Here is an 11635-nt window from a genome sequence, read left to right as displayed (position 1 = left end):
TGGGCTATAATTCTCTTTTTTTGTAGTGTCTTTGCCTGGTTTTGGTATCAGGGTGATGGTGGCTTCATAGAATGAGTTTGGGAGTATTCCCTCCTTTTGAATCATCTGGAAGCGTTTGAGAAGGACTGGTATGAGTTCTTCTTTGTATGTTTGGTAGAATTCCCTGGTGAAGCCATCCGGTCCTGGACTTTCATTTGTAGGGAGGTTTTTAATTGCTATTTCTATTTCCTTTCTAGTGATCGGATTGTTCAAGTGTTCAGTTTCTTCTTGATTCAGTTTTGGTGGACAGTATGTTTCCAGAAACTTGTCCATCTCCTCTAGGTTATCCAGTTTGGTTCCATATAGTTTTTCATAATATTCTCGTATGATATTCTGTATTTCTATTTTGTTTGTTGTAATTTCTCCATTTTCCTTTCTTATTTTGCTAATTTGTGCTCTCTCTTTTTTCTTCTTTGTGAGTTTGGCCAGAGGTTTGTCGATTTTATTTACTTTTTCAAAAAACCAGCTTTTGGTTTGGTTGATTTTTTCTATGGTCTTGTTAATCTCTATTGTATTTAATTCCTCTCTGATCCTTATTATTTCCTTCCTTCTGCTGCTTTTTGGGGCTTTTTGTTCTTCTTTTTCTAATTGATTCAGGTGGTGGGTTAATTTGTTTATTTGAGATTGTTCTTCTTTTTTGAGGAAGGCCTGTATCGCTATAAACTTCCCTCTTAGCACTGCCTTTGCTGTGTCCCATAGGTTTTGAGTGGTTGTGCTTTCATTATCATTTGTCTCAAGGTATTTTTTAATTTCAGCTTTGATTTCCTCATTGATCCATTGTTTTTTCAATAACATATTGTCTAATCTCCATGCTTTCCTTTTTTTCTCCTTTGTTTCTCTGTTGTTGATTTCCAGTTTCATGGCATTGTGGTCAGTAAAGATGCTTGAGATAATTTCTATCTTCTTAAAATTGTTGAGGTTTCTTTTGTGCCCAAGTACATGATCGATCCTGGAAAATGTTCCACGTGCACTTGAAAAGAATGTATATCCTATTTTTGGGGGGTGTAATGCTCTGAAAACATCCACCAAATCCAGTTTTTCTATTGTAGTATTTAATTTCTCTGTTGCCTTGTTTATTTTCTGTCTGGAAGATCTGTCTAGTGATGTTAATGCAGTGTTAAAATCTCCAACTATGATTGTATTCCCATCAATATCCCCCTTTATCTCTGTTAGTAATTCTTGTATGTACTTAGGTGCTCCTATATTGGGTGCATATATATTAATGAGTGTAATATCTTCATCTTGTATCACTTCTTTAATCATTATAAAATGTCCTTCTTTATCTTTCTTTATGGCCTTTGTTTTAAAGTCTATTTTGTCTGAAATCAGTACTGCAACACCTGCTTTTTTGGCTTTTCCATTTGCATGGAATATCCTTTTCCATCCTTTCACTCTCAATCTATATGTGTCCTTCTCCCTAAAGTGGGTCTCTTGTATGCAGCATATTGAAGGTTCTTGCTTTATTATCCAGTCTGCCACTCTATGTCTTTTGACTGGAGCATTTAGTCCATTAACATTTACAGTAATTAATGATAGATGTGTGTTTTTTGCCATTTTGAACTTATCTTTGCAGTTGAATTGGTATATCCTCTTTGTTCCTTTCTTCTTCCTTTTGTGGTTTGGTAATTTTCCTTTGTATTATCATGGATTTTATTTAATTTTTGTGACTCCCTTGTAAATTTTTGACTTGTGGTTACCCTTTTTTGTAAATCTATTAACCCATTACTATAATTGTTTTTATTAAACCGATAGTAACATGATCTCAAACCCATCCTACCGAGAACAAAAAATTTAAAAAAGAAAGAAAAAAAATTCTGTATTTTCCTGCCTCCCTCTCCCACTCTCAGCGATTTGTATGTCTTCTTTTATAATTTCGTGTTTTTATTTGTAATTCATGAGTTATCACCTTTCCAGTTGTGAGTTTCTCATTTCTGTAGCATCCTGCTGCTTTTCTATTTAGAATAGCCCTTTCAATATTTCTTTTAGTGTGGGTTTAGTGTTGCTAAACTCCTGCAGCTTTTTTTTTGTCTGTGAAACTCTTTATTTCTCCTTCTATCCTAAAGGATAGCCTTGCTGGATAAAGTATCCTAGGCTGCATCTTTTTTTCATTCAGGGCTTTGAATATATCTTGCCACTCCCTTCTGGCCTGTAGTGTTTGTGTAGCAAAATCAGCTGAGAGCCTTATGGGGGTTCCCTTGTAACTCACTCTTTGTTTTTCTCTTGCTGCCTTTAGGATCATTTCTTTATCCTTGACTCTGGCCATCTTGATTATGATATGTCTTGGTGTGGGTCTATTTGGATTCTTCCTGTTTGGGACCCTCTGAGCTTCCTATACTTGGATATCTGATTCCTTCTTTAAGTTTGGGAAGTTTTCAGTCATGATTTCTTCAAAAACCTTTTCAATCCCCTTTGATCCTTCTTCCCTTTCTGGGACCCCTATTATGCAAAGATTGGGATGCTTTATATTATCCCATAGGTCCCTTATGCTATTTTCATTATTTTTTATTTGCTTATCTTGTAGTTCTTCTGAATGGGTGCTTTCTATTGCCCTGTCTTCTAGATCACTAATTCGTTCCTCTGCATTATCTAGTCGGCTTGGCACAGCTATTAGATCATTCCTCATCTCTGTCAATGAGTTTACCCATTCTACTTGGCTCTTCTTTATAGCTTCAATTTCACTTTTGACATATTTTATATCTCTAAACACTATCTCTTTTAATTCCTTCAGCAATTTGATCACTCCTTTTGAAATCTTGATCTAGTAGGCTATTGATGTCTATTTCATTGATCTTTCTTTCAGGGGATTTCTCTTTTCTTTTAATTGGGAAAGGTTTCTCTGCTTCTTCATCTTGCTCATACCTCTCTGGCACTGTGGTTTATGGAGTATCAGTTGTCTATTTTGGATCTTAAGGATTTTATCTATCTAATGCCTATTTAGGAATAGAATTTAGAAAAAAAGAAAAAAGAGAGCGAGAGAAAGAATTTTAAAAGAAGGGAGAAAGAGGGTTTGAAAACAGTGTATAATGAATAATAGAAGAGCGAGTTGAAGCAGAGTATTAATCGGGTTGAGACGTCCTTTTAAAACCTTTAAAAAAAAGGGGGGGAGATGAATAGATGTATTTGAAACCTGTGTCTAATCAATAACAGGACATCAAAACCCAAGAGAAATAGAAATGAATTAAGAAGTAAAAATTAAGAGAGTAATAGAAAATAGAACAGGTAAAAACAGATTTTTTAAAAAAAGGGGGGGTTGTCGGTGTTCTCCTGGAGTCTGTGTGCTTTTAATGTGAAGTCTTTCTGTCTTTGTCCTGTTTTGGAAGCTCAGCTTGCTGTTTTCAGAGGGCCTCCGTTGGCGCCCTCGTCTGTGCTGCTCCCAGCACCTGTCAGCAAGCAGATCCCGCCTCCTCCTAACAGGGGGTCAGGTGCAGCTCTCCTCTGCTGTCGGCGGGCGGGTCACTGCCCCTCCGGATGCCGCAGTCAGATGTTGCAGACTAGCCAGGCAGGGGGGCGGGTCGTGCCCCCTCCCAGCACCTCGGTCAGGGGCTGTGTTCCTGCCCGACAGGCGGGGGGCCGCTCTCCCTCTGCCTGCGCCGCCGGTAGCTCCGCTGCTCTGTGTGGCTGTGAGCTCCGCGGCGCTCCGCCCTGGTCGGCGCTCCGCGGGTGGGCTTGGGGAAGACTGAGGGACAGCCTCGTCCCTGCTCCGAGCCAAGACCCAGCTCCTTGTTTGTCCCTGTGGAGCAAGTTCTCTGAGGGACCAGGATGGAAGATTCCTATCTGCCCCGGGCTGTAGGCCCGTCTCAGTCTGGCCCTTGAGGCTGCTAAGCCCTTCTGTGCGGATGCAGGTTTCGCCCCCGCCCCCGCCTGGGTGCTGAGCGCCGGAGGATATGGCGGCTGTGCCTGGGCCCCGCCTCTCTTCCCCTGAAAAGTTTCCGCGGGTTTTCAGAGATGGGGGTATGCACCCTCCCCCCGAGAGCACATCAACCTTGCTGTTTTATGGAGGCCCAGGTTGTTCTGCCCTGTGCACGCACAGCCACGGCGCCCAGCCCCTTGCAGTCCCCCGGGGCTGCCTCCCTGCAGCCGCCCCCGTCCTCCGCCCGGCTTGTGCAGCCCGGCCCTGCCCGCCGCTGCCGGCCCGCGTCTCAGGCTTGGTGTCGGGGGAACGCTCTGTGCCCGTTTAACTTAGTTCTGTCAGACAAGGGCTGCTCTGTACAGATCCGAGCCTCGGAGGGTCCCCCTCCGTCCCGCTGGCCTCTCGGTTGGAGAGGGGAGACCCAGCGAGCGAGCGCCAGTACTCCTTTGCCGCTCCCTCCCCGCGGGACCCGTCCCGCGCTGCTTTGCCTTTTGTTCTTTCTTTTTTCCTTTTCTCCTACCAGATTTTTGGTGTCTTTATCTTTTGAAGAGGGCGATGATCTGTTGGAGTTCCGCAGGTGCTCTGGTTGGCTGAGTGGGTCTGTAGATGTGGGTCTTGGTGTATTTGTGGGAGAGGGTGACTTACGAGCGTCCTTCTACTCCGCCATCTTCTCCGTCCCCCCCACTCTATGTCTTTTGACTGGAGCATTTAGTCCATTAACATTTACAGTAATTAATAATAGATGTGTGTTTATTGCCATTTTGAACTTAACTTTGCAGTTGATTTGGTATTTCCTCTTTGTTCCTTTCTTCTTCCTTTTGTGGTTTGGTAATTTTCCTTTGTATTATCATGGATTTTTTTTTACTTGAATTTTCATCTAATTTATTAATTATCTAATAATGTGGGGTTTTACGTAGACACTTTGAGTTGAAGAAACAACTATTTGATATACATCATGTATATGAATTAGTGAGAGTCTACATTTGGAAGAACGATACTTATGTTTAATTTTACATTTGCATAGTGCTTACAAATACTAATTCGTAATCCTCATGACAGTCCTGTGAGGTACGCATAACTATTATCATCTCTATTTTTCATATAAGCAAAATTATGGCACAGAAAAGTTAAGGAGTTTGCCAAGGGTTACACAGACGGTAAGTCACCATGTGGCAAGATTCAAACTCAGTCTAAAGTCCATGTTCTTAACAGCTATGCTATGCTGACCCTCACACAAGGCCACTATTAAGAGATAAAGATGCAATCTACTTCTAAGTCATTTTCTTATTATGCTCTTTAGTCTATATCTATTTTCTTTTTTTTCTTTTTTTTTTAATCATGGATTTTATTTAGTTTTTGTGACTCCCTTGTAAGTTTTTGGCTTGTGGTTACCCTTCTTGGTAAGTCTATTAGCCCATTACTATAACTGTTTTTATTAAACTGATAGTAACATGATCTCAAACCCATCCTACCAAAAACAAAAAATTTGGGAATGGTTTCTCTGCTTCTTCATCTTGCTCATACCTCTCTGGCACTGTGGTTTATGGAGTATCAGTTATCTATTGTGGTCCTTATGGAGTTTATTTATTTATCTATCTAATGCCTATGTAGGAATAACACTTAAAAAAAAGAGAGAGAGAATTTTAAAAGAAGGGAGAAAAAAGGGTTTGAAAACTGTATAATGAATAATAGAAGAGCAAGTTGAAGCAGAATAGCAATCTGGTTGAGACATCTTTTAAAAACCTTTTAAATGGGAGAAAAGAGGGAAAAAATGTATTTGAAACCTGTGTATAATCAGTAACGGAACATCAAAACCAAGAGAAATAAAAATGAAATGACATGGATTTTTAAAAAAAATAATAATAAAAATATTTTTAAAAAATTTAAAAGGGATTAAAACTGGGAGTATATATAATTGTTTTAAGAAGTAAAAATTAAAAGGGTAATAGAAAATAGAACAGGTAAAAACAGATTTAAAAAAAAAGGGGGGGTGTTCTCCTGGAGACTGTATGCTCTTAATGTGAAGTCTTTCTGTCTTCGCCCTGTTTTGGAAGCTCAGCTTACTGTTTCCAGAAGCCCTCCCTTGGCACCTTCGTCTGTGCTGCTCCCAGTGCCTGTCAGCATGCAGCTCGTGCTCCCTCCCAACATTGGATCAGGTGCAGCTCTCCTTTGCTGTGGGCGAGCGGGTCACTGCCCCTCCCGATGCTGCAGTCAGATGTTGCAGACTGGCCAGGTAGGAGGGCAGGTCGCACCCCCTCCCAGCACCACGATCAGGGGCTGCGTTCCTGCCCGACAGGCGGGGGGCCGCCCACCCTCTCCCCGCACTGGTCAGGTCGCTCCACAGCTCTGTGCTGCTGCGTGCTCCGTAGGTGTGCTCAGGGAAGACCGAGGAACAGCCCCGTCCCTGCTCCGGGCCAAAACCCAGCTCCTTGTTTGTCTTGGCAGAGCACGTTCTCTGAGGAACCAGGACGGAAGGATCCTATCTGCCTCGGGCTGTAGACAAGCCTCTGTCTGGCCTTTGAGGCTGCTAAGCCCTTAGGTGCAGATGCAGGTTTCGCCCCCGCCCGGGTGCTCAGCGCTGCAGGATATGGCAGCTGTGCACACTTTATTACTAGTAAGAATCAGAAAACCTCTGACAAAGGTGGAACTTGGTAAACTGGGATCTCCTGGGGGAACTGAAGAACACTGTTTGTTCAGATTGGAGGCTGATCTAACTTCCCACGCTCTGGGCTCCACCCTGGCTCCCCACTGCTTGCAGCAGCTGCCTCAGTGGAGCAGAGCCTGCAGAGAACACACCAAGTGGTAGAGAAGGGGCCCGGGGCATTCCCAAGAGTGCTTGTCCCTATCTAGTTCTAATTTTAATCCAGTACGTCCTCCCAAGGGAAACACCATCCATAGCATGATGCCTGTCCTTGGAAACTATTTTATTTTATTCTTCACCCACTTTTGACTGGAAAGGGGCTGGGGCTGGGGCTGGGGGCAGACTGAGGCTGAGGGCTTGAGTGTGTAGCCAACACTCTCCCAAACGAAGTCTTTCTTAAAGACAACCCAGAGGTCTTTCAGACAACCAGGAAAATAGCTGTTCCTCGCAGGGGAGGAAATCAGCAGGAGTATCAGAGAAGTCCTGCCTGTACTTTTGTGAGGCCACTTTGCCAATACTTGCCCCTGCCCATTCATTTCCATTGGGATTAATGTGATGAACAGTTTAGTCATTCAAGTCCCTCCATGACGGTCTCTTTGACATTGCCCCCAGAATCTTAGAAACAGACCTTGACTTTATTTCAATTGGATTTATCCCAAAGCCACACTATGTACAAGGCAAAGAAGTCACTACTGACATAATCTGTATCCCAAGTTAGGCTCTCTCCTGTCATCTAACCAAAGTCACCCACTTGGGTTATAATGTGTGCATCAGATGATAACATATAACAGTAGTTCCTAGCACATACTAGATAATTAATAACCACTTGTTGAATGAATTAATGAATGCAATTTTACAAACTTGTGATAACCCCTAAATTTAATACAACCCTCCCGACCCCCTTTGAAACTCTGCTACGTCAACCCTTTTTCCCCAACAGAAGGATTACGTTTAACAAAATCTGTCTGCCCTCCCTTGTTCCAAGATGTGTGCCAGCATGTCTCCTCTTCCCTGATTCCTTTATACGCTTTAGCTCCAGCCAGCTGAGATCTCACTGAGGTAGAGGCTGCTGAGAGCCAGAAGGGTATTTAATGAGGATTCGCACACTGGGACCTGGACCTTCAGCTTCACATGAAGTTCCTGCAGCTTAGAGACACAAAGAACAGGCCCTCATCAATGAACATTATAAAAACAAATCAAGAAACAAGTATGAACATTGCTGTGGTATACAGCATAACAATTGCATTCTCAAGGAAAAGTGTTTCTAGAATAAAATGTATCTTATGTTCTAAAAGCCTGGGTATTCTCAAAGACCTGGTATTATGGGAGAGAGGAAGTTAGGAAAATACAGAAAGGAGAAAAAGAGAATGTTTCATTTCAGCCTCTGTAGGGTGTCAACCAATCGGTAGCATCCGTCCAGAGTCCACCACCTGTGAACTTAAATGCATTTGGGAGAAGTTTTCCTTTAAAAGATTAATTAACATATTCAATAGAATCTTCTCTTTCTTTAAAACAATGCATATTATATACACTCATACACATGTATAATATGAAACGGGGAAGATCCATATGTAGAAATAGATATATTAATGTGTTAAAAATGGTTATTGCTCGATGGTAGGATAATGAAAAATTTTGACAGATTTTCAAATTTTCTATGATGTAAATAAAAGAGTTTTTAATCATAAGGGGGCATCCAGAAATTGATTTCTCTTTGGAATATGCCTCCATTCTTTTTCTACATCCCTGAATTCAGTGAGGAGCTTGCTTTGGGTTACGGCTTCCCACCTCATTTAGTATCCAGATTTTCTTGTATTTATTACAAGCCAAATGTCAGGAAAAATTAGTCACATTCTATACCATAGGCAGTCCCAATCTCTCCTCCTGAGATCTGGGGCAGGTTTCTCGTCTTGCTAGGGCTTTAAGGCTTTCTTACCTTTGAGTGGCCTCGGCATCTGTTCCTGAGGTTGTCGCTTGGTTGGGTCTTCTTGGCTCCAGCTCTGCCCTGACAGATTTATGAAGCAGGGCCTCACAGGACCTTCTTGTTGGCCTTCGATCCTCGGGTCCCGCTGCAGGGCTACCTCCTCTTGGGACACAACTGCAGGCCACTTGCCAGGTGGGTAGGTGCCCCCAGCAGGCATCTGGGGTGGGAATGCCGCTGCTGTTGCTGCCGCCGCCGCCGCTGCCACTGTTTCCACTTCTGAGACCACCGTAGGTGGGGGAGGTGGTGGGTATGGGAATGGCATGGAGAATGGCATGGGCAGAGGGGGCTGAGCCACCTGGGACCAGGGATTCGGGGGTCCCGGCATGTAAAGCAAACCGCCCGTCGAGACATTCTGGGCTTCCCTCTGGACCTCCTCCATCTGCCTACGCTGTGATGTCGCCACCAGCAGCTTGTTTCGCTCCTCAGTGGTCAGAGGCCACGCTTCAGCCCTGAAGTGCTGGGCTCGAGATCCGGGTACGACCTCCTGGGGCTGCCTCTCTGCCTGGAGCAGCTGCCCACGCAGCTCCTCGCGCTCGGTCATCGCCTGCTGCAGGTCGTTGCGTGTGCAATGCAACTGCTTGGCCACCTCCTCGTGCTCCTCGCGCAGCCGCTGCAGCTGGGAGGCCAGAGCCCAGGCGGCCGTCTCGCGCTCCCCAACCTGCTCCTGCAGCCGCCGGACTCGGCGGGCCTGCTGCTCCCGCTGCCTCGTGGCCACACGCACACTCAGGGCCAGCGCGCTCCAGACGCAGGCCCTCTTGACGGCCGGCGGCACCTGCAGGTCGGCCAGGATGGACTGCAGCTCATCCTCGATCTCGTTCCAGGGCCGCGAGCGGAAGGTCGAGTAGAAGTCTGGACCGCCGCCGTTACTGAGCACCTCTTCGTTGATGAACATGACCACCTCGTTGTGGCGAAAACCGCTCCTGGAGTCCCGGAAGTCCACGGCCATGGCCGCCGCGGCCTAGTCGGCAGAGCCGCCGCCGCTGCTGTGGTGAGCGGTGGCCGCCAATGGATCCGCCTCTCCGCTCCTCACTCAGTCCTCCTTCAGTCCTAGCTCAGTCCTGGCCTCCTCCTCGGCAGCCTTTCCCTCTCACCCACGCGCTCTCCTAACAAGGAGCGAAGCGACCCGATCACCACACGAAACCCCGCCGGACGACGCGGTAGCGCGTCAGAAATGCGGGCCCCCACTCTCGCCGCAAGGCATGTTGGGAGCAAACTTACTCGGCTGAGCGCCCCCTGTTCGGCGAGCAAGTTGGGTGACTGCTCCTGGCTCCAACTAGGACGCACCTTCCTAGGCACCACGCCACCTACAGGGCAGGCTGGCCGGGTGACTGTGCCAGGGACTGCTGTGCGCCCCCAAATGATTATTTCGAAGAGCTTCTGAAGGACGGCACTTGGATACGCGGAACACATTTGAAACCTGGGAATCTGGTGAGTGGGTGTATGGGGGGCTCTTTTTGGTTCATCTCTTGCTTGCATAACTCGGAGCTACTATATCAAACTTTCTATATGGTATCAAGCTGTCTGCCCTCTTCCCTTCTCATCCTAAGCAGATGACTTTGGAGTTCCTGTAATCAACAAAATCAAGTGACTGAGACAAGTCCCTCAGTTTTCCTTGCTAAATCCTGTCTTCGTGCTCTAGATGGGTCCCTCCTATTTCGTTTTCTCCGGGACTTCACTACATCTTATTCCCCCTGTGTTTCCTGTATCTCTGCCCCCATCCCCTCCTGTGCTACTTGATATTTTTCTCCCAGATGGTAAACCTGTTCAGGTTCCCTCTGTACTTGGAATAATTTCCTCCCTCTAACCTATGTCCTGGCCTTTCTCTCTTCTCATTAGATAATAGCCTACACTATGGCCATTTCATTGTGCTCCCTTCACTATTCAGTCTGCTGCATTTTGGTTTTCACGCCCTAAAACTTGAGTGAAAATTCTCTGATAAGGTCACCAGTGATACTTCGGTGCAAAAGCGAGTGGATACTTTGAAAGTTAGTTTTCACGTGATTCTTCAGTAGGGTCTGAGTCTCTCCATCATTCCCTCTTTGAGACTGCATCCTGTCTTGGTTTCTGTAGCATCAAATTCTGTGGGTGTTCCTCCTATCCCTCTGGCTTATCTTTCTGTTTCTGTGAACTATTTGTTCTTCTTCTGCCCACAGCCCCATAGTTAGTGTTTTCTCAGTTTTATTTTCTGACCTCTCCTCTTTTCATTCTATATGTTCTCCTTGGATGAGCTTATTCACTCCCATAATTTTATTTGATTTTTATTTTTTCTCTGGCTTCAATTCCATCAGCTGTAAAATGAGAATAAAGATAGAACCTACCTTATAGAGTTGTGAAGGTTAAATATAGTAGTCTGTATAAAGTGTTTAGAATAACATTAGTTCTTATAATGATTAGATAGTTGCTGCTAATAGAAGTCAAATAGTGGTGTTGGTGGGGTGATAATTTTAACAGTCTATGCCCAATCACAGCCCCAGATCCTGTCTGGTTTTATTTATTTATTATTTATTTATTCATTTACTATTATATAAATATTTTTAATGAGATGCAGTTGATTTACAGTATTATGCACACATACATATACATATATATCATATCTTTATCCATTTGTTGATGGACACAGGTTGCTTACATATTTTGGCTATTGTAAATAATGCTGCTGTGAACATTGGGGTGCTTGTATCTTTTCAAATTAATTTTTTAAAAATTTTCTTCTGATATATACCAAAAAGTGGAATCGTTGGATCATATGGTAGTTCTATTTTTAGTTTTTTGAGGAACCTCAATACTGTTTTCTGCAGTGGCTGCATCAATTTACATTTCCGCCAACAGTGTACGAGGATTTCTTTTTCTCCACATCCTCACCAACATTTGTTATTTGTGTTCTTTTTGATGTTAGCTATTCTGACAGGTGTGAAGTGATATCTCATTGTGGTTTTGATTTGCATTTCCCTGATGATTAACAATGTTGAGCATCTTTTCATGTGCCTGTTTGCCACCCGTATGTCTTCTTTGGAAAAATGTCTCTTCGGGTCTTCTGCCCATTTTTCAATCAGGTTGTTTGTTTTTGATATTGATTTGTATGAACTGTTTATATATTTCGGATATTAAACCCCTATCGGTC

General features: G+C 44.2%; 1 protein-coding gene across 1 annotated transcript; it reads right to left on the bottom strand.

Moving 5' to 3' along the window:
• Positions 1-7146: 7146 nt before the first annotated feature.
• Positions 7147-9911, bottom strand: LOC116277275 (testis-expressed protein 13D-like). Its single transcript, XM_031671371.2, has 2 exons — positions 8467-9911; positions 7147-7676 (listed from the first exon to the last, which is right to left on the bottom strand). The coding sequence occupies exons 1-2, from the start codon at positions 9458-9460 to the stop codon at positions 7582-7584; spliced, it is 1089 nt and encodes a 362-aa protein (XP_031527231.1). The 5' UTR covers positions 9461-9911; the 3' UTR covers positions 7147-7581.
• Between the last annotated feature and the right edge of the window lie 1724 nt (positions 9912-11635).

The sequence above is a fragment of the Vicugna pacos genome, chromosome X, assembly GCF_048564905.1.
Source record: "Vicugna pacos chromosome X, VicPac4, whole genome shotgun sequence".
Classification (NCBI taxonomy): Eukaryota; Metazoa; Chordata; class Mammalia; order Artiodactyla; family Camelidae; genus Vicugna; species Vicugna pacos.
This window is presented reverse-complemented; position numbering and strand designations above follow the sequence as displayed.